This window comes from Peromyscus maniculatus, chromosome 13, assembly GCF_049852395.1.
Source record: "Peromyscus maniculatus bairdii isolate BWxNUB_F1_BW_parent chromosome 13, HU_Pman_BW_mat_3.1, whole genome shotgun sequence".
Taxonomy (NCBI): Eukaryota; Metazoa; Chordata; class Mammalia; order Rodentia; family Cricetidae; genus Peromyscus; species Peromyscus maniculatus.
The window spans coordinates 32,386,450-32,413,578 of NC_134864.1; the positions used below are offsets into that span (position 1 = coordinate 32,386,450).

At 42.3% G+C, this 27,129-nt stretch overlaps 1 protein-coding gene across 1 annotated transcript in view; it reads right to left on the reverse strand.

Moving 5' to 3' along the window:
* The window catches only part of Col4a3 (collagen type IV alpha 3 chain), a 129,141-nt gene that overhangs the window by 36,708 nt on the left and 65,304 nt on the right, over window positions 1–27,129 (reverse strand). The window contains exons 12-29 of the mRNA XM_006990362.4: window positions 23,828–23,869; window positions 23,532–23,612; window positions 18,837–18,899; window positions 17,927–17,986; window positions 16,648–16,692; window positions 15,919–15,972; window positions 14,029–14,070; window positions 12,121–12,205; window positions 11,782–11,817; window positions 10,066–10,230; window positions 9,431–9,523; window positions 8,888–8,983; window positions 7,595–7,665; window positions 6,168–6,350; window positions 4,859–5,027; window positions 2,960–3,052; window positions 2,228–2,329; window positions 32–129 (exon numbers count right to left, since the gene is read on the reverse strand). Of these exons, the coding sequence (XP_006990424.1) occupies window positions 32–129; window positions 2,228–2,329; window positions 2,960–3,052; window positions 4,859–5,027; window positions 6,168–6,350; window positions 7,595–7,665; window positions 8,888–8,983; window positions 9,431–9,523; window positions 10,066–10,230; window positions 11,782–11,817; window positions 12,121–12,205; window positions 14,029–14,070; window positions 15,919–15,972; window positions 16,648–16,692; window positions 17,927–17,986; window positions 18,837–18,899; window positions 23,532–23,612; window positions 23,828–23,869 (1,578 nt within the window). The remainder of the gene's footprint in view (window positions 1–31; window positions 130–2,227; window positions 2,330–2,959; window positions 3,053–4,858; window positions 5,028–6,167; window positions 6,351–7,594; window positions 7,666–8,887; window positions 8,984–9,430; window positions 9,524–10,065; window positions 10,231–11,781; window positions 11,818–12,120; window positions 12,206–14,028; window positions 14,071–15,918; window positions 15,973–16,647; window positions 16,693–17,926; window positions 17,987–18,836; window positions 18,900–23,531; window positions 23,613–23,827; window positions 23,870–27,129) is intronic.

Sequence of the window (27,129 nt, forward strand, 5' to 3'; positions counted from 1 at the left end):
TGAACTCAGTCTGTGTTTTATCAAAGCAGACCTTGGCTCCTGGTTGTCCTGGCTCTCCAGGACGGCCTGGCTTTCCCCTTTCCCCAGGACGACCAGGTGATCCTTTTGTTCCTGGGAAACCTTGATCTCCTATAGAAAACACAAAACAAAAGCAATAAACATTAGAGACTAGTCTCATAGAAAGTTTATGAGCAATATTTCCTTCATCAAATACATTTTTGAGGCATCCAGGTAGAGAGATGTTTGTATGAAAGCTTGGATGATAATAAAACAACTGATAAATTAGCAATTCAGAAGCAAAAACAAACAAAAGACTGAGTTCCAAGTCAAATTGCATTGGCTCTGAAAATTGTTGCAATAAAAAAAAAAGACTTAAACCTCAACTTATCAAAATGCAGAGTTATGAAGCCTAGGCCCAATGGATCCATCTACAATACAACTGCCTGTCCTCCGGCTCTTAGGCTAGTTCTGCTTCCCATAACTTGCTGTGTTTGTCCAGAGAGTGAATCCAGAGTTGCTAAATTAGCATGAAAGTTATTAATAGAGAGTCCATTAATAATGTGGGCAAAATGTGGGCCAGACTCCATTACTTTATGAAGGGAAATAATCCATGAAATTAGAGTCAAACCTGCTTTTGGGATTGTAATTTCATTTAGTAAATATTCCCTTACTTGGGTAGAACTGATGTACAGTAATCAACAATGTTCTCTGTGTAACAGTTCTGGCTGTCCTGGAACTCACTTTGTAGACCAGGATGACCTCAAACTCACTGAGATCCGCCTGCCTCTGCCTCCCAAGTGCTGGGATTAAAGGCGTGCGCCACCAAAAACGATTGTATTTTAACAAACAATTTAGGCAACTGTGAGACAAACATGACAGTATTGTAAAGACTACAGTTCTAAGTAATAGTCCAGAGCCTGAGTTTGTTTTATACAGATCCTGGCCAGGATTTTGTTTGATGTGCTTATCTGAGGAGCCACTCAAGTTATTATTCATTAATATCTGGAGTTTTCAGAGTGTTTCTGTTTTGATGAAAACAGCATCTTTCTTTTTTCTCGTTAAAAAGATTTATCATCTTAAGAGTCTGTATATGTATGTGGGCATGTGAATGTGAGAGCCAATGCACACAGAGACTGGAGGTACCAGGTTCCCCCTGGAGCCAGAGTTAAAAGCAGGTGTGAGATGCCTGACGCAGGTTCTGGGTATCAAACCCCAGTCCTCTGTAAGAGCAAAATATGTTCTTACCTGCTCAGCCATCTTTCCAGCCCCCAGCATAGTTTCCTAAAGCAAAATAACTACTCTAATTATTTTCACGCTCACAGGGAAGTCTAGAGGTTTTTGTTTTGTTTGATGCTATGGGACGAATCTAGAGCCTCATCCATGCTAAACACAGACTCTACTGCTGTACTGTAGCCCCAGCCCAATTTGTGATTAATAGTTAAGTTCTTACTTTTTTTTTTTTTTTTTTTGGTTTTTCGAGACTGGGTTTCTCTGTGTAGCTTTGAGCCTTTCCCAGAACTCGCTTTGTAGCCCAGGCTGGCCTCAAACTCACAGAGATCAGCCTGCCTCTGCCTCCCGAGTGCTGGGATTAAAGGCGTGTGCCATCATTTTCATCATCATCACCACCACCACCACCACCACCACCACCACCACCACCACCACCACCACCACCACCACTCCCCGGCTAATTTCTTACTTAAAAATGTGTGAAGTCAAGAAATATATAAATCTAAGAAGTGTGGAACTAAATAAAAAATTCTTATGGCCATAAACAATTGCTATTACCATTTTAGTGAGTTACCTTCCAAGGTTTTTTGTTTGTGTGCTTTTTTTTAAAAGTATGATTGGTGGGCCTGTGAGATGGCTCAGCATATAAAGTTTCCTGCTGCCGATCCTGACGACCTTAGTTTGATCCCCCGGACCCGCATGGTAGAAAGAGAGAATGGAGTCTGGGAATTGTCCCCTAACTTCCACATGTACTCCCTACCCCTATGGCACACAAAATAAATAAGTCAAAATGTAAAAAGAAAAAGTATGATTGAGATGGTATTGTATGAATCAATGTGAATTCTGTCTTTTTACCCAATATTGTCCTAAGACTTCTGAAGAGTCTTGGAAAGCATCATTTTGGCAGCACATCATAGGTATTTCCTATTTTATTCACTACTCATGGTTATAGCTTCAAAATATCCACATTGAACCTTCTATTTTACAGTTTTTAATTTACCCTTAGGTCCTGGAGGCCCAGGAAATCCAATTCCTGGGATTCCTGGTTCACCATCAGGTCCGGGAAGACCAGGATCACATTTTCCCACAGGTCCAGGCAAACCTTAAAAACACGTACATGTACAATCAGTGACTTTTCTCCATTTGTTTTCCAAAAGAAATATCTGTTCTCTGCATCCTCCCAGCACTTCCTGGAAATTGTGAAATCATTTTTAACATAACCTCAGCCTTTCTCCCTAGTCTTATCCAGTGGGCTATAGGTCAGGAGCTGCTAGAATTTTAAAAATACAACTTCATTCTTTAAGAAGTTCCTAAATATCTTGAACTGTATGTTTTCCTCTGAAGAACAAAATTGAATTTCAAATCACTTTAGCAGAGAAAAACAAGTTTCAAATGAAGTTGCTTTGGGAAACACCTTGATCCATAGGGGAGAAGTTGCTTGCTCTCCCACCAGAAGCCATGGGGACCATTCTGCTCTATAACCCCTGTAAGCCACCGTCTCAGTTCCCTTTTGGAACTGTGACACCAGGAGAACCAGGGGAGCAAGTGGGTAACCTCAAAGGACAGGCGAAAGTCCCCTGCCAGCTTGCTTTTCAGAATGGTTCCTACTGGTACTCTCTTTCAGACCCGATGAATTAATTTTTTTTCCCCTTACAACGGGAGTAGTATTTTCTCAGGAAAATGAGAGTACCATCTGAAGTTGTGGACTATATTTGGCAGGAAGAGCACTCACCAGGCACACCTCGGCGGCCAGCCTGACCAGGAGGCCCTGGAGGTCCTGGGGGACCTGGAACTGGTGTTGACATACCAGGTTCTCCTTTAGGACCTTTGGGGGGAAAAAACACGATTATAATATTGGGTTGTGTATTAAAGTATGTTTTTACAACAGTGGGAAGTATGAGGAGGGGATTATAAACACCTCCCAAGGAAAAAATCAAACCAATCCCTGTTTTTATGGGTTTCAAAAGTAGTTTAGTGGTAACCAGTCTGTAGAAACATTACTAATTGATCTGTAAATATTTATAGGCATCGGTCTAACACTTGCTTTAATTGATAACCCCGCAATTACTATGAATGAGAAGTAAATACTGTGAATGAGGTTGGAGAACAGTGATGGGGTACCGGCTTACTGGACGGTTGGTATTCTTGGAAGCTAGTGTGGTATATTGACCGAAACAGCAAATGTGAATGGGCATGCTCGGCTCGGGTGTGAAGCTGGGCACTGCTGTTTGTGAGCTCCGTGAGCTTGGACACATTTCTTAACCTCTTTGAGAAGTTCCTTATCTGTCACTGTGGAAATAATGATGACCTGGCAGATAAAGATTCAAGGCGGTGTTCTGAGCATAGTGGCCAGTGTTAAACCATGTTGGTGATTAGTCTTCTCACAGCTGTATATTAATAAAAAAAATTAATAATTCCAGTACACAACGGGAAATTTTGACAATGTACTTTATGATAATGAGCCCCTTCATTTAGATTCATATTTAGAAAGAACAGAAGAGGGTTGGATGAAGGATTAAACAGGAGTCAATAAACTACATAAAGGTCCAGACAGTAAATAATTTGTGTTTTGTAGTTCTGATCTGTTACAACCACATTAATTCTGTCCTTGTGCAGCAGCCATAGAGAACACAGAAGTGTGGCTAAATTCCAATAACCTCATGTATGGACACTGTGATTTGGAATTTATAAATTTTTATGTGTAACAGAATGTTGTTAGAATTTTCTTCAGTTGTTAAAAAAAAAAATGGAGGAATCGTTCTTAACTTTTGGACCACATAAAATCCACCGATGGGCTAGGTTTGGACTTCCATACAGTGTGCTAAGTCCCTGGATTAGAACAGCAGCCTCCAAAGTAAAATAAATAAATAAATAAATAAATAAATAAATAAATAAATAAATAAATAAAATAAAGTAAGCTTTATGTACATGTGGATGAAAGTATGTATTCATCTGATGACATAAACGAACACTCTGGAGTGGTACCCAAATCTTGCTATAGAGAATATGCTATGATGATCTGGACAGCATGGGTTTCCTAGCAATCTCTGTTTAAAATGACAGTAAATGATGCTAAATGACCACACAGGCATTACTTGCTGAGAGCATTCCACTATAAGAACCTGTTTGTCCTGGACAGAGAATTACTTTCAGTACCTGTAGGTCCCCCAAATCATATGGGCTTTAAAATTATTATCAATGATTTTTCATGTATCTTAGCTATTTTGAAGTTTTGTTTGTAACTTGGAGTCACAGGTCCAAGACTTCTTCAGATCAATTAATTCATTTTATCTTAATTTAATTTAGTTGGGGTTTTTTGTTTGATTTTTGCTTTTTTGCCTCTCCTGAGTGTCTTGTAATGAGTTCTACTTAACCCTTGGAATGTATTCATTCTGTGTATTGATATCTGTCATAGATACCGATGACTACAGAAGTTTCAGTTAAGCTGCCTGTGACAGGGAAATTGGATTTTCTCTGTCATGTCTTTACTTGTCCTTTCCCAGTCTCTGAAGAGACATATTTGGCAGGAACAAATTTACATGTATATTCATTAGTTCTGAAGGAGCTTTGTTGACTGTGGGAACCATCCCCCACTTCACAGAAAAGCAAGACTGGAAAAAAACTAACCAACCGGCTTCTCCAGGTGGTCCCGGGGCTCCAGGAGCTCCTTGCGTTCCCTTTGGACCTGTTTCTCCTGGAGGTCCATAGCCCGGTGGTCCAGCTGGTCCTGCAGGTCCTGGGGGCCCCGGGGATCCAGGAGCCCCTGGAGGTCCCTGGTCTCCTTTCCTTCCACTCAGGGCCTGTGACAACAGGAACGTGTTTGGTAGTGACTCAGTTCAGTATCTCCTTACCGCAGATTAGTATTAGCCCAAATAGGGGGACAAGCAAGACTGTCCTGGAATCCCTGGTCCTGTAGATGCGCCAGGAAAAACTGCCTACCATATTTACATTCGGGGGAGTCAGATTCACTTTGCTAAGTAATCTGTAAATGAGTGATGTGTGTGTGTGTGTGTGTGTGTGTGTGTGTGTGTGTGTGTGTGTGTGTGTAAATCTTCAAACTTGCTTACCAAGTTTCGTCAAACTGTCCCACATGAGATCATTTTTTATTAGACAAATCTGATTAACCCTTTGGAAAAGTGGAAAAGCTAGCATTTTGTAGATTAATTTGGGCAAACTTCTCACAGGTACATCGAGGGACTCTATGACATTTTCAGTTGAATGTGTGAGGAATTCTATCCAATGAAAAGAATAACATTTGCACAAACTGAAGTATTTTAAACATTTTAGCTCTTCTTTTGATGAACAGATCTTTAAATATTTTTGTCTTTTATGCATTTAGAATAAGAATGACCCCAGAAATGCACACTAAAAATTTCCCTTGCTAGTAATTTTCTCTCTTTTTCCTTTTCCCGTTCTCCTTTTCATCCCTGCCCCTCTCCTTATTTTTTTTTGAGACTGGATCTTGCATAGCTCATGTTGCCCTAGAACTTCCTATGTAGCTAAGAATGACCTTGAACTTCTGCTTTGATTTCCTCCCTGCTTGGATTACAGCCATGTGCAATCATGCCCCATTTATTCCCTGTTGAAGATCAAATCCGGAGTTCCTCTGTACTAGGAAGGGCTTTGCCAACTGAGCCATAACTTATTCCCATTTTTGGTGCTTTGCTACAGGTGAATTTGATCCACATAATGAGATATAGGGTGTGAACCAGAGTTGTTACAGATGTAAAGTTTCAATTGGGCTAAGCCTTTGAAAGGAGCTTATTTATTTGGTCAAAATACTATATATTTGCTTGGGTTACTACTGCTATCTTGAAGATGCCTTGTTCTGTGGCTAGAGTGAAGAACTAGGTATTTTTGGTGATCACGTTAACTCCTAATTTCTGAACATTTTACTACAGAATGGGAAAAATATTTTTAAAAAATTCCCAAATACGAACCGGTTCCCCCCTAGGTCCTGGAGATCCTTTTGCTCCTGGACTTCCGGGAGTTCCATCGAAGCCCTTTCTCCCTGGCTGACCTCTGCGCCCAGGATCGCCTGGGTCACCCACTTGCCCCCAGGGTAGAGGTGTTTCACCTTTGCTTCCTTTCAGTCCTGGATGCCCTTGGTCACCTGGGAATCCCTATGGCGACACAAAAGTGAGTCAACCTCCTGTTTTGGTAACACTGTCCTTGGTCAGTCTTAAAAACATTATCAATAAGAACTTTTTAATTTTAATAAACATGGATTTCCTCCTAAAATACACTTAATATTTATATGTTGACAGACAAAAGTAGTTGTATGTTTATATAAAACACCTCGTATGCACACACTACTAAATACATATCTCATTGATTAGTTATTGCAACACAAAGACCCATGACACCACTCTCTGAAGAGTAGACAGCCCAGTGCCCCTATCACAGAATGCCCATGTGCCCTCCCTAGTCTCTGAGTCTGTCTTGGGCTCTAGTGGTAAATACTAGAACATGGATATCTTTTAGCATACATTACTTTTGGGGTGTGTGTGTGGGGGGGGAGGCTGCTTTTCAAGACAGTCTCAAACTGTGGACCAGGCTGACATTGAAGCTACAGTAATCCTGTCTCAGTATCCAGTGTTATGATTACAGGTATAAGCCACCAAGCTTAACTGTTAACATGATTTTTTTTTTGGTCTCACAAATACAATGTCAAACATTTTATTTATTTTGTTTTGCTTTTGAACTTCCCAAACTGAAAAAGAAGTCATCTAGACAGTAGAAGTCAATGTGATACAAGCAATAATTACTGCATTGATGTAGCTGTAGAAATTCTACATGCCATATCCTCCTCATCATCATAATTCAGACTGTGTTTGAATGCTGATACAGTCTAACATGCATCGCTTCGTTGTCAAATATAGCTTTCTGATTCATTATAATAATGAATAGGATTAGTAACAGGATTATATATAACATAGTATAATGACAGATGATCAGTTTTAACAGCTATATTGAGGTATAAACTACATACCATAAAATTGATCATATATGTATAAATATATAATTATGTACCAGTAAAATTCAATGATATTAACCATAATAAGCATTAAAACATCTTCATTGCTCCCCTAGTTACCCTCAACCCATCTAGTGTCAAAACCTGTTTCTGCACTCAGCCCCAGGCAACGATCTCCCTTCTATCTCTGCTGCCACTAAAAATGACATATGGATAAATAAATGTACTAAATTGCTTATTTTCTCAACAAGTACCTGCGAAGCACCTTTGGTTTTCTGAGTTAAAGACCTAACACTGCCCTGGACTGCTGACCCACGTGTGATGCAGCCATGCTCCCAGAGGGCTCAGCTTTCCAAGCTGACGCTCAAGTTTATAACCATGAAATCTTACTGGAAATCCTGGGAGACCTGTGCTTCCAGGGGACCCCGGGTTTCCTTTCATACCAGGTGCACCTCGTTCTCCTGCAAAGCAATTTATTACGATCTGTTGAACAGAGCAGTGCAGTGTATGGAGAAAACACATTTCCTTGTGAGGACAGGAAGAGAATTTCCATCCTACAACATCCAGGCAGTCAAAAGTTGTCAACCGGGACACTTAGATCCCAGCTTCCTAGCCCTCTCAACCTTGCAACTTTATTTTTCTTATAATAAAAATAATATATGTGCTCATTGAAAGAAAACTATACAGGAGAAAATGAGAACTGTAAATCTACCATCAGAAAGTCAATGTTGGCTCAATTTTAGTACCTATTATAAAATTTTACATTTATAAATTCATTAGACTCATGTATATACCACTTTAGAATCATACAACATACATATCAATACATGTAGATGTATAGATTCACTTGAAAACTAGTTTGACTATTATCTGACCAGGCTATCAATTTTTTTTTTTTAGTCAACTGCTGCTTTTAGTCATAGAAGTTACGTTTTCGACTTTTAGCTACTGTCATTGATGATAAACGAGTACCCTCAGATACTCAGCTCTCCAAACGTATGATTCTTTTGTCTGTCCAGAGACAGAAAGCTAACACAGCTGATGATGCCTTTCCCCTTCACAAACTGATTTAGCAATTTTTTGAATTAGCAATGAACCTGATATAAAATAAAACAACTTGGGATTTTAAATAAAAATCTTTCTTATGAAAAAGAACTTAAAATGCTGGAGTGTGATAGAGGGAAGCCAGATGACTGATAGGCTTCTAAAATGTACCCTTCAGGCTTTCTTTAATTCTTTCTTACTGCTGTGGCCCCCAGAGCTGTGGGCCCGGCTGCTAGTTTTTTGTTTTTTTTTTTTTTTTTTTTTTTTTAATTGCACTCACATCCTTACAAGAAAAATAAATACTGCATATGTCCTCAACTCTCTCAAAACTGGGACTGAAAAGGGCTGTGTGTTTGGCAAAGTAGTTGCCTTGCTTTATCTGTGGGTTCCCTGCAGGACTCTTCTTTACAGTTCCCAGGTGAGGGGAGTCTTCACTAGAATTCAGCTACCCAAATGGAACTGGGAAAAAAAATAATACCAGGCTTATGACATTTTGGCTGCCTTCATGGTAACATAGTGTCTTCAGAACTCTCTAAGTTCATTACAACATCCAGGCAACCCAATACCCTTCCTAATGCCCCAGCCTGTTTACTTTTCTGTCCTTATAAAGCTACACATTTTCATGCAAATTGTCCATACCTGGGATTCCTTTGACACCATCTAATCCTGGCAATCCGGGGGGACCAGGGGGCCCTGGGATGCAAGGGCACTGTGTGCACGGGAGGCCTGGTTCTCCTGCGAGGGGACAGTGGACAGCTGTCACTGTCACACAGAGCGCTCAGAAAGGACAGGTAGTCCCCACCCACCAGCATCTATTTAAACATTTTTTTTCTAATGTTGTGAAACTAACCACTGTATTCATTTACATTTACACGCACACTCTCTTGTGAGCTATGACTTTTTGAGAGAGGAGAGTCAAGACTCTACACACAGCCTCTACTGTTTCAGTTTCTCCCTGTGCACGTAGGATAGACTCTCACTTTAGGCTCAGCTGACCGTTCATTGCATGCTAAATGAATTACCGACTTACAGATAAGTGAATACTTCTAGGTAATTTGTTTGGAAAAGAAGTCGTTCTCTGACTATTTGAAATCACTGCTGCTTAGAGAGGGAAAAAAGAAAACCAGGGAAGCGGAGGTGGAGGGGACTTTTTATATAAAATAACGCTGGGTTCGAACAAACCTTTGGGCCCATCAACTCCTGGGTCTCCTGGAGGTCCTATATTGCCTGGCACTCCGTGGTCACCAGGTGGACCTGGGTGAAAAACAACGTCACCTAGGAAAAGACACCATCAGAGATCAGGTTTTTTTTTTTTTTTTTTTTTTTTCCCGGGGTGTGTGTGTGTGTCTGAGTATATCAGTGATTAGAATGCTGTCTAACAGGCAAGAGATGTATGAGGCCCTGGGTTCAACTATCAACATTGACACAACAGAAAAGAACAACAACAACACTACCATCAAACACACACACACACACACACACACACACACACACACACACACACACACACAGAGTTAATTTTTATTTGTGTTTTTCCCAAAAAGCAAAACTTAAATACACATATGATTTTACATGCATTTCCTTCATTCTTCTGGTGGAAGCCGAATCTTTAGAAGTTTATCTATAGCTGAGAAGAGGCATGCTGACCAGCCCTTATAAAGATGCATTGTTTGATTTATACTTTCTAGGACTATACACCGGCACATGTGACTGTGTCTGAGTTTAGATGGTTTTGATGTGGTGGTTCTTAGGAAGTTCTGTGGCACCTATCTGCCATAGGGTAATGAACTCCTAAATATTCCATTTTACATCTTTACCTGGACGTCCGGGAGGTCCTGGTGGGCCTGGCGGACCTGGGAAACCAGGGCAGCCCAGGGGTCCAGGAGGGCCCATAGTGTCTTTTCCAGGGGGTCCTCTTTCCCCTTTCCTTCCTTTCTGGCCTGGCCATCCAGGGGGTCCTCTGAGGCCAGGCCTTGACAGTCCTTGGAAGAAAGAGCCATTTGTAATGTTTTATTTTTCTTCTGACTACTATGTTTATTTTTCAGTTGAAAACAGAAAGATACAGTCTTATTTACAAGCCTTGTACAGTTGACAAAGCATGCAAAATAAAAAGTGAATATCCTTCCTTCCTTGGTGGCCTTGTTAGATGATGTCATATTAAGACAATGTGCAAAACAGCCCATTCCCACAAGAAGACTCATCTGATTTATTACAAGTAGCCGAAACAGAGTCTGGAATGTGCTGTAGACATTATATATGAGGACTTGTGAGGAATTCTTGCATATGTGTTATTTTATAGATTTTTTTTTAAATTAGAGACTAGAGGATGCTTAATTTTGGCACTCCCAAATGAGAACGAACAAGTTGTAATTAAAATGTATTTCCACCATAAAAAGGTGGGAAGGCAGGCATGTCTATGTAGAGGATGCTAGGCTAGATGGTATAGACCCAACTCTAGTCTATGTTGTGAAGAGGGGCCATCTTGAACTTGTGCCTCATAAACAATTGAACTATTTAGAGGAGTGATATCACCACCAACAAGCTAAGAAACCAGCTGGGTTTTTAATTGAGCCTAAAACAAAAATCCTTCTGATTGTTATCTGCTTCAGAATCTTGTAATTTTCTGTTCACTGTCTTCTTAAAAGAGACATTGCTTTCCTTAGGGTCTTGGGGTGGAGAAGGAAGTCTTCTTAAATCCTTATTTAGATGCTGCTCATTCTAGCTTCAGGAGATACCCACTGCTAACATGTATACATAAGTGTATATACATGTGTGTATGTAGCAGGTTTATACAGGCACACACCTTATTTGTCAATTTCTGTATCTGTTAAATTTGCCTCTTTTAAAAAGAACATGACACAGTCACCACTGATAGGATCCTGTGAACCCATCTCTAATGCTATTCTTTATTTCCTGGAGTGTAAACATTCAAATGACTCAGAGATGAAAATGTAAAGCTTTACAGAAAAAGTGCCAGACATGGGGGCGCATACTTTAATCCCAGCACTCAAGGAGGCAGAGGCAGGTGGATCTCTGAGTTCCAGGCCAGTCTGGTCTACAGAGAGAGTTCCAGGACAGTCAAGGCTATACAGGGAAACTGTCTTGAAAAACCAAAACAAAAAAACAAACAAGAACAACAACAAAAAACAAAAATAACTTTACAGAAAAGTTTAATTATAATGTAGGCATCCCTGCAGGCCTTGTATTATTGAACAAAAATGATTATTTTCAACAAACCCACTTGCTGTGACATCAGTGTTTTTTGTCTTTGTATTACCACTGAGGATCAGGGTTCCTGCTCATACCCCAAAGTTATATGCTTATACTTAAAATTGAGAATGACTTCATCAGTTTGTTTCAATGCCTGAAACTTTTCCAACATTGCCACAAAGATAACTGTTAAGGAGCTAGAAACACATTTAAATCAATACATGGAAATTTTTCTTTTATTAATAATATGAACTTACAAAAACAGTGTTTTTTTCCCTTTTTAATACCTTTTTTTATGTGTACTCAAAGAAACACAAACGTACCAGGACTTCCAGGAACTCCAGGGGGACCACTAGGACCTGGGAATACATACATCAATTAAAATTGTTTGTCAAGTTATGGGTGCTTCCTGTCCATTATTTAAATCTTCTATGATGACATCACTGTAGTAACCGTTCAACTTTTAAGGCATACCACTAACACAATTTTCATGTAAAATATGAAAATTTGAAATCACAAAAAGATATATCCACTGATGTCAAGTAGGAATTCCCCTTCCCCCCTCACCTGGAAACTATCATAGTTCTATAAATAAATACAGCTCATCACTTTGAAAGGAAGACGCAATGATGGTAAAGGCTTGGGAAGAAGTACATCCTCACCCTGTGGACCACGAGCACCTTTGGGCCCAGGTGGGCCTGGCATTCCTTTGTCTCCCTTTTCCAGGTATGCATCATAATATTCTGTCTTAAAGGGGAAGGCAAAGAATAAATAAGTAAGAAATAGTTACTGGAGGATTGCTCACCAACCCCATTACTTCAGTCTCTTCATTCTGGCCTAAAAAAGAATTTCCTTGTTTTCCTGAGTTCAGAGGATTTTATTTTAGCAAAAATATAGTGGCCATGCCCATGCAGTGTATAAATGTAAAGACAAAAATAACCTTTCTGTTATCATTAGTTATATCCTAGATTTTCAGCTATAACTACATTTAATTTAATTACATTTTTTAAAAGTTATTTTTTTTCTGTGATGGTAATCAAACTCAGGGCCTTGGGCATGTAAGCACTGGGCCACAGGGGCTATATCCTTAGTCCTAGAAATACATTTTATGATGCGATTCAACTAAGAAATTGATTTATTTGTTGACTTAAAAAATAAAGTAACAAGAACTTTTATTTAAGCTTCATATATTAAATCACAAAAGCTATCAGTAACAATGACATAATAGAGATCATCATAGGTTCCACAGTTATGTGTATTGGACTGCTGGGTATTGGACTCTACTTCAGTTTATAATTTCACAGAGTAAATACCCATCACATTTTCCTGCAATTCCATAAAGCTTTTTTTTTTTGGCAGTGTGTATGTGTGTGTGACTTGTATCTGAAAGATACAGATTTCTGGGACTCGCCTTCATTCAGTGAGTTAAGTTATGTAGCTTGGGGGTCTGAGAACTGCATTTTAAAAAATGACTTTTTTTTTATTTACGTGAGGGTTTGCCTGCATGTATATATGTATACCACTCATGCGTTCAGCACCCAGAGATCAGAAGAGGGCATTGGATCCCCTGGAACTGGAGTTATAGATGGTTATGAACCATCATGTTTGTGCTGGGAGCCAAGCCTAGGTCCTTTGCAAAGACAAGTTAACTGATTTTTTTAAACTGCCAACACATTTCTTCAGCATCTCACTTATTACTTGTGTGTGTGGGGTGGGTGGGTAGGGTGGGTATGTGCATGTAGGTGCAGATTCCCAAAGTGGCTAGAGGCTCAGATCCCCTGAAGCTGGCATCACAGGTAATTATGTGCTGCCCAGTGAGGGTGTTAGGAACCAAACTCAGGTCCCCTGAAAGAGCAATAGGTACTCTCAATCTCTCTCCAGCCTGAGAATTATAGTTTTAACCAAGACGCATCTCATGACCCTTTGCCATCCTGGATCACTTTTTACAGCCTGTAAAGTCAGACACAGAAACCCTGCTCAGCACATTGGCCAGGAGACTGACTGCTTTGGAAGAACGCGTAGACCTGAAAGCCAGCAGTCCCTCTCATTCTCCTCATGAGCCCCGCTGTGTCATCAAACTCATGTCTGTGCTAGGCAGAGTGATGCTCCCAGGGCAGTGGAGCTTCGGTTGTAGGGAGGGACTGGTTCTTGCTGACCTGCCTTAAACCCGTGGCTGAGCTTTAGCTGCCTGCTGTTGAAAGTGGGCCATGCAAAAAGAAGGACCGGGCTCTCTTGTCCCCGGGTCCCCTAGCTGTCTTCAGTAGCAGCCTTCTTCATACACTTTGAGAACGCAGGATCACCTTGAACAAATTGTGACAAGGCCAAGTTTTTTTTTTTTTTTGTCCTGTTCAGAGTCCAAGATGGACTTCATTAGTGCATTCTAGGGACCAAACATAACCAAATCTAAATATTTACCCATTGGCAAATGGATAAATAATGACAACACCTGGTTTTTGCCTGGGCTTGATAAAAATGTCAATGCTCTCATACTCATCATAACAGTTAATGAAAATGCTGGTTCAAAAGTTGCTTAGTGCTTGAAAGACATTGTTATCTCTAGTTACACTTACTGGACCAGGAAATCCTGGAGGGCCAGTGTCTCCTTTCCATCCCTGTACAGAAAGACAGTTACAGGTGAATGAATATGCAAGCACAAAGTAGCATAGTTTAAAAAAAATGCAAAAAATGGTCGTGTCATTGAGGTATAATGTACAAGCCAGATTACAGGGGCATTAGTCATCTTCCTGGCCAGCCCTTGTCTAGGTGGAGTTTGTCTCCAAGGCTGGGAAGATGGGAATGTAAGCCTGTCTGTCCTCCACCTTCCCTCTACGCCCCCTTTACCATGCGGTCATAAGCCTTGCATGTCCATATTCTCACACAGACTGTAGATGTAGTCAGGCCAGGGCTATAGTTAATGTCCAATGTACCCAACCTTCTTTGTTTGAAGAGGGGCAATCCAAAATTCTGCCAGGACTGATTATTAAAAGGCACATTTGAATCTGGATGTATATCTTTGCATATGTGAATTATCTGTGAACATCGGCAGTGTATCAGAAGCAGGTGGTGTAGAATACATTACACAGCTGATTGTGACCTTTCAGGGACACATGACCCAGGCTGAGGTTCCAGGGTCCAGACTAGATGACCTCAATGACCAGATGGATTCCTGCTATTGTGGGCCTTTTCTGATCTCCTCCTCCTAAGGAGCTGATACTTCACTAGAGAGTGCTGAGCCAGCTAGCCTCAACATCAACCACACAGAACAGTGTTTTAGTTCTTCCTTGAGAACCTTCTCGAAATGTTCATCTGTCCTTTCATCTTAGCAAATATGCTTAACAGCTAAGTTTTTTTCTGGCTCCTATTATTATTTTACTCTCCAGCATTCAAAGAAATGTGATTTAAAAAAAAGACTACAAATGTCTTTCATTTCTTTTCAAACTACTATCAATTATCAACAGAATATGTTTGCGTTATTCCATGGGGGAAATCCCCCTGTTGGACACAAGAGTGAACCATCTTGCTTTACGAAAGCACAGACATCACTATGGTAACCAGCACTGTAGAGAGAGATGCAGAGGAAAGGGCCCAAGAGGAGGAGTCTTTTTCCATAGGTCTGACAGACTGTCTGGTCAGCATCCATAGCCCTTACTTCACGTGCTTATCAATTCATCATTGAAGACTGAGAACATGCCACTTGATGATCCTCTTAGATTCCTGACCAAAGGTCAGGTCACAGCTTTTAATCACAATACTTTATTAATAGAAACATAATAAAAAAAAGAAAAAGCAATATGGGCTGGCAAGATGGCTCAGTGGGTAAAGGTGCCTGCCACCAAGCCTGACGATCCAAGTTTGATTCCCCAAACCCACACGGCAGAAGAGAGAAGCAACTCCCAACAAGTTGTCCTCTGACCTCCACAAGTGGGCTCTGATTCGTGTGTCCTCTCCCAATAAATAAATAAATTGAAACGAAAAGGAGTAGAACAACATCAACAAAACCTAACGGAAACTGAAATTTAGAAAGATAGACTGGAAGGGATCTGTGAACCACAACGTGTGAGATCTTGGATTACATTCAAGGGAAAAGTAAGCACTGTCGAAAGGTGGTGGGGAAGGGGAGAAGGTCCGCAAAAGTCTGCCATGAGAGAGGTGTTCCACAAAAGACAACCTTCTCAACTGTGAAATGGGACTCACACCCATTTCCCAGGAGTGACTTTGGGATCAAGTAGGAATATCTCAGGAGCATTTGGCCGGGCACATGAAATGCTCAGTGATACTGACAGCTTTTTTTTTTTTTTTTTTTTTTAAATATGTGGAGCCCTTAGAAGACACACTCAAAAAGTTCTCTTCAATTCAACATCGGGTAACGTATTTTTATAAAGCCTGTGATTGCAATTCCTTGTTCCTGGGGAGGTAGGCAATGCCCAAGCAGTTGGAAAAGGCTGAAGAGGGGCTGTTACCTTAATGCCAGCTTCACCCATTAGCCCAGGAAGGCCCCTGTTGCCCTTGGCTCCCTGTAGAAAGATCAAAGGGCAGGAGATCAGAAGACACGAGGCAATTGCATCTGTATGAAGCTTGTGCAGTCTGAACTTATTCAATTTTTAAATATTCCAAATTTATTTTCAAAATCAATATGTAAGAGTTGTACAAACATTTGGTTTACAATGTGATATTTCAAGATCACATTGTTTGTGATCTATATAGGCACGTTGTGTCTACTAGATTGTGTACTTTGTGTGTTGATCAGGTCAGGGAACTAGCATATCCACTCCCTCAATTGTCTATCATTTTATTGGTGTTAAAAAAATCCTCTAAACTGTTTTCAAGTAGACAATACATCATTGTTGATTATGGTTATCTTACTGTGGACTGTGCCTGAGAATAAATGTAACTCCTGTACCCACTGACTAACTACTTCCTCTCCCTCCGACTCACCACCTTCCCAGCCTCTGATAACTACTCGGCTACTCTGAGAGATCAGCTGCTGTGGACACCATGTCTGAGAAGATCACGCAGTACTGGTCTTGCTGTGTCTGGCATAGCATTAAGTGTGTTTAGTTGACCTTTCCACAGTGGGTTTATAGGACCACGTGTAGTCTGCAAAAGCTGAAATTACCTGATGACTCTCAAATTAACGTTCATCTACGACTATCACTGCTACTTCCATGAGATCAACAGGCAAGTTTTACCTGAGTGCCAGGAAAGCCAGGAGCACCGTCTTTTCCAGGTTTTCCCTAAAAAACAAACAAACAAACAAAAAACAAAACCCACTTAAGTCTTAGTAAAGTTAAACTGGTTGACTTTAGTAAACAGAAAACATCCATGGTACAATCTCCTTTTGACAGCAGGCAAGAAAGCCCCAGGGAGGTTCCTCACTGATTTTATAAGGTAAGACTCCTAATCTTATAAATAACAGGCATCTCTTACCAGGGTAGGTGAAAGCCAGGTAGGATCAGTGATTTTAGAGTCAAAAGGAGGGAGAGAAGGAGAGAGCTAAGTTTTGAGTGGACTTCTTTTCTCATCCTGAGATTAGAAGGAGACTCAGGGAAGTACCAAACAGAGAGGTGCATGAGGAATTTAGAAAGAAGGCCGTGTTTACTTTTTGATTTGAAATGCAACGTCTTAAATTCTAGATAAATAATTAAATAGTGTGGTGTCTGAGCAGACATGGCTTTAAGATGAAATGTTATGGTATGGATCCTTTCTGATAGTATTAAAAATCAGGCAAGCTGGAATCATTTTTCCTTGAACATCCCCACTCTACCCTCTTCTCAACCCATGCTTTTTAGGGTTTTTATATGCTGTATCTATCTGTTTAAATCTTCCAAAATGGAGCTGAGTGGGGAAGTGGGCCTCAACTGCTTCTGTATTCCCAGCGTCCCACTTCCAGACACACTATACCCTACTTTCTTTGGGAGCTGTTCTGTCTCCGCTCTGGCTGGTTCGGATGTGTTCTCATCCACAGGAGCCCACTGACTAGCCAATCAGACACCTTTCCCTGTGGCTGCAGCCATTGTTGCAGTGTGAGACACATGAGCAAGCTAGGCCAATCCAATTCAATCTCTGGAGTTTTCTATAGGTGTGTGTGTGTGTGTGTGTGTGTGTGTGTGTGTGTGTGTGTGTGTGTGTAAGTGTTTGTAGTTTCTTCTCAGATGTCATTAGCCTGAAGTTGTCTGGGGCTGTACCTTGTTCCTTTCCCCTTTCACAGAAGATCATTTTTTTTTTTTTTTTGGACAGAATAGGCCTGGTACCCAGAGAAGAGCCCCAGCTTTCAGGTTCAGTGTCCAGGGCTTGTTTTAGTCTTGAACTTTTCAGATATTTGGAAAAAAAAATCCCACCTACCAAAACCTAAAAACATTAAACAAACAAACAAACACTATTGCTAACTGGAGCATCTCATTCTGTAACCCAAAGAGTCCCACATCCTGCCTTCCCTGGGCTGTACATGGTACTGAATTGCCACCTTACCCTTGGACCAGGCTCTCCAGGCACACCCTTTTCTGATCCGTAGGAGTCTCCAGGTGGCCCCTGTGTGATTAGAGTTATGAAATGCTTTAGAAATGGACTTTCTAATTTTGTACTTTCATTGATTAAAAAATAATCTGTCCCTTCTATTGGCCATATTTAAAATTAAGTAATCTAAAAGAGAAATCTTATTACAAGAAGTAGTTTTATCTCAAAAATTGTGGTAGGAATGCTGAAGTATAGCTGTTCACAGTGTATGGCTTTTGGCAAGGGTGGGGTGGGGAAGGACTCAGTTTCCTTTAAGGGGCTGGCCACTGGGACTTTGACCACGCTCCAGTGAGTCAATGGGTAACACAAATTGGACTTGGTATTTTTCCTTCTTCTTCTTTTGTTTTTTGGGGAGGTCATAAGGGTCAGGGGTGGACCTGGGAGGACAGGGAAGTGAACGTGATTGGGGTGCATTATGTGAAATTTCCAAATAATCAATAAAAATGTTACGCTGAAAAAGAATTAGTTTTAAATAGATACTCAAAAGCAGGTGCCATAGGCAAGTTCGACATAAAATAGTGCAGAGATTTCACCTAGAAAAGGAAGGCCTCAAGACAATTCTAGAATATTCCTGGGCTCTGTGTTTTAGTTAGTATCAATATTTAAAGGTTGAACATTCATCAAAATAAGAATAACGATTGCATTCAGTGGGTTACTGATAAAGAATAAGGCAGGAAGATGGTAGGGTGTATTTTATAAGGTATTCAAAGGAGTAGCAGGAGCTGGAGAGGGGGGTCGTGAGTGAATACAATCAAGAGACATTGTATACCTGTATAAAATTGTCGAGGAATAAAAATAATCTCAACAATACGTACTAAGGTTCTGTTTTATGTGCCACAGGAAGAAAATGACTTAAATGACCTACCGGAGGTCCAGGACGTCCAGGTTCACCCATCTCTCCCTTGTCTCCTTTCTCCCCCTCGAAATCCTGTCGTAAGTACAGTTCAAGGTCATTATCCCAAACCAACCAAATGAGATTCGGCGAGCTGAATTTGGAAACTCCCTCTGTCCAGTGAAACTAAGTGTGAAAACCAAGACTGGGCTGCATGCATGACAGCAGCACACTGGCTCTTCCTGTGTCTCATCTTTCACATTGTACACAGGAGCTTACATTGTCACTGTTGCAACCTTTAAGAGGAAAAGTATCCTTTGTGCATCCCCAGGAGAAATATTCTTTGTCAGCTACTATTACATCTGCCAGCCAATAAAGGTGTAAGATCAGAGTTCTTCTAAAACTCGGTTTCGAATCATCCACTAAGGTAAATGAAAATATATAACACAGGAAAACCAAACATCACATGGTATTTGGTAGAGCTCAGACTTCTAGACTCCTTTAATGTCAGAATATAGTTATGATTATTGATGGTTTTCAAAACCTTCTGTCACCTTTGGTGAAGATCTACTATGTCCTTAAATACAATGTGCTTTTGTGCTTGGTAGTTAGATCAGGAGAGCTCCTGGTCCTTGGATCTAATCCCTGGCACCAGCATCCCAAGGATCAGGTAAGTATTATCTCAGCATGTTAGTAACCCTTAGGCAACAGTACTGGTCTGGCCATGAACCTTAAATCCATCTGTCTATATAATGAAGAAGATCAAGAATAGCAAAATAATCTCCTTGAGAGTCTGTTTCCTGCCCTTCAAGCACAGGTGTTACTGATTCCATGGTACCATTGGTGTAGGAGATAATGTTAAGAGAACTTTATTGAGGGTTCAAAGCACCCCAAGAGGCAGCTTCTCAACCTATCTATGTATCTTTGGGAAGGTTGAAGAAATTTGATCCCTTGGAGAAGAAACTGTTGTGAGAGTTGGAAACTCTGCATCTGTGTATGTGTTTTTTTTAGCAATAAAACATGGGCTGAAAATGTAAAAAAAAAAAAAAAAAGTAGCCTTTCCTGGAACTCACTCTGTAGCCCAGGCTGGCCTCGAACTCACAGAGATCCACCTGCCTCTGCTTCCCAAGTGCTGGGATTACAGGCGTGCGCCGCCGCCACCTCCACCACCGCCTGGCCCAAACCAACTTTCAATAAGTACATTCATTCCTAAAAAATTACTCTTATTGGAACAATATTTTTCTGCCCCCCAACATATTTTTAATAATTATTTTGGAATTTCGTCCAATGCACTCCACCACACCCCCTCCCCATTCCTCCCGGGTCAGCCTTCTCACCCTTACACCCCACCTCTACAATTCTCCCCCCAAAATCACCAAGTCCAAATTGCGTTGCTCATATACTCATAAGAACATGGTCAAATTCCTGGTGGCCAGTCCCTTGAAGAAAACTGAGTCCTTCCCCATCCCACTGCCAGAAGCCATCACTCATGAAGGGCCACACTTCAGCATTTTTATCACAGTTTTGCAGGACTCTCTTCAATAGTTTCCTGTCTGGACTGTTTCTTCTTTTGGGTGGGGGTGGAGGTTGTTACCGGGTGGGGGGGACACCTTCAATGTCTCTCATTCTCAGTTATGAGTCTGTAGTCATCGATACCACTGCAAAAGAAGCTCCCTTGAACACAGCAGCAGCCTGTGACAGCATGGATCGTGGACTTCCACATGGTTTCCGGTGGCAGCTCAGGTCACAGACACCCACCTTGGTCCCTGGTGTCAGCACATATCACAGATATCATCATGGCCTCTGGCAGCACAGCATGGATCATGGACACCAGCACTGCCTCTGGCTCCAGCTTTGATCACAGGTATTGAAGGCAGCATGGACCATGGAGGTCTTTCGAGGAGACTTAATCCAGAAAATGAACCATTCTTGAACGCAGATATCTTGCTGTTCAGAGTCACTGCAGTTGGGCAGCGTGTGTGTGTGTGTGTGTGTGTGTGTGTGTGTGTGTGTGTGTGTGTTGGTCAGGTCAGCCACCACAGTCCGTGTTGGCGGCTAAGGGCCATGCAGACCCGAGTGGCTTGCACTGTTACCTGGTGCCATGTTGACATGCAGGTCAGAGCTGCAGTGGAGGACCATGCCTGGGTTCATGAATCTAGGATCAGTGTTGATGTCTGAGGTTCCTGTTACCGTTGAAGGCCACATGGATGCCTGAGATCTGTGGCCAAATTAGTGTCCCAGGTCCATGCTACGGCTGGGGCCGTGACGATCTGAGTGGCCTGCATGCCACCTGGGGCCATGGACATCCAAACCCCATTGCTGCCGAGGACAATGTCTGGGTCTGTGTTGCCACCAAAGGTTACATGGAAGCCATGTGGCCTTGTTGGTATCCGGGAGGTGTGCCGCCACCAGAGCCATCCTTATCTGAGTGGCTTGTGCTTCCACCTGGAACCAGGATGTCTTCCGGGTACAAGCTGCTGATGAGAGCCATGTCTGGGTCTGTGGTTCTGATGCAGCTGGGGTCTGTGTTGATGTCCGTGGCTCGTGTTGCCTCATAGGGCCATGGGAACCATGTGTGATGGAATCAGAGGTACATACTGAGCTGCCTCTGCCCTATGCTGGCCCTGCCCATTGCAGGATGCTGGACGCTGCAGCCAGTGAGTTGCTTTCCCTTCTCCCCAGAGATGGGCCCACCCTCACCACAGGTTCTGGAGAGCTGACCCTGATGGCATGGGCATAGGGGAGCTGGCTCTGCCCATTGCCTGAGCAGGGTGGCCCCTGAAGCCTGGACTGACCAGCTCAACCAACACCCAGGCCCACAGCCAGGCCTTGGTTGGCCTGCTCTAACATCTACTTGATCTAGGACCTGCTAGAGCTTGTGAAGGACCCTGTGGAACCATAACCACAGGATCATCCCGAGAGGAATGATGGATAGATCCAAGGCAGCAGATGACAGCCTACCATCCCAGGATGCCTGTCTACCTCAGGAGCTCCCTTCTCTACACCCCCAAGAGTTAACTGATGCCCACCAAGTCAGCTAGAAACAGTTTTTTCCGGGAGAAATGATGCCCCTATTCCTGCTCACCTGCTTTTTTATAATAAGCAAAAAATCTGGAATGTTAGGATTCTGCCACTCTTCTAGCTGCATGACCTCACATGCACAGTACAGTAGCTAAGCAAGGGGTCTTACTTCTTATGTCATCCATGTGCGCAGCGTGGTCCTGCAATCTGCACATGCATGGCATACCTCTATAAGCTCACATGCACATGTACAGGGAAATCCTTAAAAGCTGGACACAGACTCCTCCCTCTTTCTCTGCTCTTTCTTCCCTCCCACTCTTTCTCTCCTGCACGAGTCTCTGCCCCAGGCCTGGCCATGCTCTCTTCTGTCCCCCACTTCCTCCTAATAAAGCTCTGATACTGGGTTTTGTCGTGCCTCTGACCTTTCCTCACACGGTAAAAGCACCGCATTTAAAACCAACACTCAGAGCGGCCTCGGGATATCCCAGAGGAGTTCCAGTGAGGATCCAGTGATGATGGTGTACCAGGAACCAGAGGCCTTGAACCAGACCAGTGACTCATTGCAATGAACATTTTCAAGTAAAGCCCATCCGACAAAAGGGTTGCGACACACCGCAGTTCCCAATGCCACCAGGATGAATGAAGAAGTGCTGGAGAGGTGTCAAAGATGGAGGAGCAAAGAGAGTTGTTTTTTGTTGTTGTTGTTGTTGTTGTTTTGTATTGTTTTTTTCCCTTTGTGTTTTTTTTTTAATTTTTGTTTTCTGGGCCACTGCAAGGGGGAGGACAGGATATGGAAGGACTGAGAGGTTAGAGGAATTGGGGTGCATGATGTGAAATTCCCAAAGATTCAATAAATAAATTATTGTAAAAAAAACTGAGAAAAAGGTTGGCAGTGATTATGGTTGCCCAACTCAGTGAGCATTGAAGCCACTGAGTTGAATATAAATGAGTGAATATTATGGCCTGTATGTTACACTACAAAAATTATTAGGGATTTGTTATAATTAAAACCCATGATTTTTACTTTTAGAAAGCCTATTTTATATTTAAATCATGTCTCAACTAAACTATTATGGGAAGCAATTAAATGTAATTTTCCACGAGCTTAGTTTCTTGGTTAATCTAATATCATCTGCGTTCTTTGTTTACCCTCCCAGTCTTTCCAAGGCCAGGCTAGTGGCTGGATTGGCACATGGTATTGTGGATACATTTCCTAAGCATTGAGTTCAGCTCCGAATCCCAGTCCTCTTAGTCATCCCACTAGAGGAACACCAAACCATCAGTGTCGAAATGGCATGGAGCAGTAGTGTTCTTGGAGAAGACTGAGTGTGTCCTTGGGGTTACAATGGCCATGCAAAGGGTCCGTTAGATTGTAGTATGCCTCTACCCTGTCCATAGGTCATTGCCATCCTGTTGTATCAAAACCACACATACTGTGTTAGGCACAGTGAGAGGGAACAGGGAAGAAGGGTGAACAGAATCAGGCTGTTGGCTTGGAGTCACATGTCTCTATTTCCCCATTTAATTTTTTTCATCCTTCACCATGAAAGATATAGGGAGAAATTAAGCCTAGATGTCCAGGCTGGCCAGGAGTGGGAAACTGGGATGAGCAAGGCTCATGGTGGAGCTTCTAAAAGAGATGAGGGATCATCAAGATGTCTTTGCAGAAACAGAGGCACAGCCATAGTCACAAAGCTGCAGCCTTACCGATTTGTTGTACGGGGGTCGGATGAGTGTAACAATCACTGTTCCTTGCAGCCCAGGAGGTCCTGTTAATCCTTTCACACCCTAAAGACAAGTACAGCAGAGAGTGAGAACCACCCAACATCATCAACACAACAGTTTTACTCTCTCACAGGTCTGTTTTCTATCCTGCCCCATCCACAACGAAAGAGCAAATGGAAGCACTCATCTCAACATGGCCCGCAAATGAACCAGAGGTAAATGCACTGGGGAGCGTACATCTTCGGACCCAATGACACATACTGTGGCACGTCATTTACCCTTTCGCCTTTTTCTCCTATTGCGTTATCGCCCATATGACCCTGTAAGAAAGCATGAAATGCCACTGTTAGGTCTCAGGAAGTCCATCTGTCTAGAAATGAGTTTCAGGCTGAATCATAGAAGGATTTCGGGAAGTTAGATAAAAGCCAGCATTCCTCAGGAACTTGTGACTTGTCCCCCAAAGGAGTCCTTTCTCTTGCATCTGCAGAAGGGAACACATGGCTCCATGGACATGCGCCTGTGGTTACGCATCAGAGCCCTTGCCCCAGGCTCCTCCGTCTCCACTCACAAGCACTTGCTAGACACTTCGAAGGTCCTTCTCATCTCCCCAGGCCTCCCTCCTTCCAGATACCTGTTTGTTCTCTCTATAAGGACAAAGTGTCCCCCCACCCCTCCCACACACCCCCCAGCAATCTTTTGCCATCTTACTCTCCACTATTCTCTCTCGCCCTCTCCCCTTCCCTGATTCTATGGTCATGTCCAGTCTTCTGTCTTTTTTTCTCTGCTCTGGACTATTTCAGGTGCCTCTGGCTATTTTGTTTCTCTCTTATTCAGAATAAAAGCCTTCACCCTAATAATGGAGCAGTCTTGTTGGCAGTTTCTTTACTGCACCCCCTCGTATACAGCCATTATGTTTAAGAAACTTGTTAAGATTTCTGTCTTTGTAAGTGAAGACTTACATATTCATGTTAGTTTTGAAATAATAAAGTATATTACTATTTTTGTAGAAGACAGCAATATATTTCTTTTAAAGGTAGAGGTTTGGGGGCCCAGGAAGCTGGAAACTCACTGAATATGGTACAAGTGTTGGGGGTGGGGAACGGAAGTCGGCACAGTGGGAATTTTTCTGGCCAAGCCACTGTCTGGTTTTGATCCCATTGGCTGGCTACTTCCTGGTGAGCCCTTAACTTCCTGGCTACCTGACTTCCTTCCCTGGCTGCTTCTCTTGCTGATGGCCTACTTTAGTCATGCTAAAAATAAGAGGGATGAGTCACTGAACTTCAGGGTTCTGAAATTCAAGTCAGAGACGCCAGGAGTGGAAAGCAAGCCACGCCATGCCTTTAGTAATTTAGTGACTCGAGACCACTGGAGGTGAATAGCTTCCATTCATCAACAAGGGCTGTTTCTGTTGCACTACCGACCCATCACAGCTAGTAAGGAAATGGAAAGTATTAGGAAGTAAGGCTGGGAGGACTGTTAAAAAGGAGCCGGTTAATTCACTCATGGACTAAGGGAGGAGTGAGTTGTGTGAGCGTTGTCTCCTCGTACGGTATCTATACATTCTCTGCACTCTGTAGGGAATCTTTTACACAGGCTATCAAAATGGCTCAGTGGGCAAAGGCACCCGACAGTCTGGGTTCAGTTTCTCACTCCTACATAGCGGAAGGACAGAACTGACTCCTTTAAGCTGTCCTCTGTCCTTCATACATGTGCCTTGCCATGCATACTCTACAGGTGAAGAAATAAATGTAAAAGTAAAATGAAAAGGAACGGAAAATCCCTGCCACTCCTTGACATCGGACTCCTCGGCGTCTAACTCTGTAAGGAATACATTTCTACCCAGTTTGTAGAAATTCGTCAAAACAATTGAAAACAGACTATAACAATAGTTAACCCATCATTTGAAGCAGTATCTTTTATAAAAATCTCCCCAGGGCAGTTGATTGTTGTTTTAATGGTTTTCATAGTAAAGATTATATGGAACAGTCTCATAAATGTGGTCCAATGTCTTAATCTTACCAATTAATTTTCTTAAGAAACATGGAGAAAACCTTACAAAATGTTCATAATATATAATCCTGATTTTTTTTTATATGTTGCAGCTTTTTCTAAGAAAATAGCCTAAGGTTGCCATGTAGAAGTGCGCATGTAGTAGCAACATACATAAAATAACAATCTTATGGGGACATTTCTTAGTTTAGAACATGCCATTTCTGCTTTGACGCATCTCCCATCAACAGTCTAGTCTGAGTAACAGTGGATCTTCGCTTAGGTGATACTTTTTTTTTTTTAAACCATTATTTATCTGGCATTTTGTTTCTATAAAAAGTTTCTGCTGAAGGGTGGCTTTTCAAGTTTAAGTTAGCATACAAAGTAACACTAGCTTGTGGCATTTGCACACATCTTTAGTTTGGGTTGGCTCTGCCCCTCCACCCCACCCACGCTCCTCTTCCCAGGTGTCGCTTCGTGTTTGTGGCTGTTCGGTGTGGTGGTTAGTCCTGGTTGTCAACTCGATGGGATTGGGATCACCATGGTGGTGACCCTTGGGCATGTCTCTGAGAGGTTTTCTGGATGAGGTGGATTGGGGTTGGAAGACCCAGCCTGAGTGTGGATGGCACCATGCTGTGCCCCAGACTGAAGAGAAAGAGGAAGGCCCGAGCAATGCTATTCATTGCCCTCTCCTTCTGACTATGGATGCAGCTTGACCAGCTCCATGTTCCTGCTGCCACGACCTCCTACTTGATGGACTGCCCCCGCCCCCCCAAACTTGGAGCCCAAACAGGCCTTTCCTTCCTCAAATTGCTTTAGTCTGGTACTTGGTCACAACAATGAGAAAAACAACCCTCACATTCATTGTCTCGTTAGTGTAGGAAGCTGCAGGGGAATCAAGAGATTTCAAGACTCAGCTGCCATTCAAGGAACCTGAACCTATGAGAGACAGAGGAAGAGGGAAGAAGGGGAGCAGGGAGGAGGGACGGGGAGAGGGACAGAGAGACTGCTTGTGTGTATCTGTCAACAAAGCAATAAATGTGAGGGCACACTGGGGAGTGTCCTGTACATCAGGTCAGGATTCAACATTTTTTTTTTTTTTTTTTTTTTTTTTGGTTTTTCGAGACAGGGTTTCTCTGTGTAGCTTTGCGCCTTTCCTGGAACTCACTTGGTAGCCCAGGCTGGCCTCGAACTCACAGAGATTCGCCTGCCTCTGCCTCCCGAGTGCTGGGATTAAAGGCGTGCGCCACCACCGCCCGGCTCAGGATTCAACATTTTTAAAATTTAATTTAATTTAATTTTTTATTCTTTCAACATTTTTATCCTTAAACTACAACTTGATTTTTTAAAAATAGAAACACCTAAGATCACATAAGGTCTTGCTTCATTTAGCCATATAAGGTCAAATGGATTTTGTACAGCAGCCCACTACAAGAACTGATGAGATAAAGCAGGGTTCCTAGCAATAGACACCTATCCATTAGAAAGCTTTGCTTTTTCCCAGTGTTCTGTGTCAGGGATCCAGTTACTGCTGGCCCTGTCCCCTTTCCTGCTGAGACTCCTGTGATCCCTGGGAGGTACCCACAGTAGT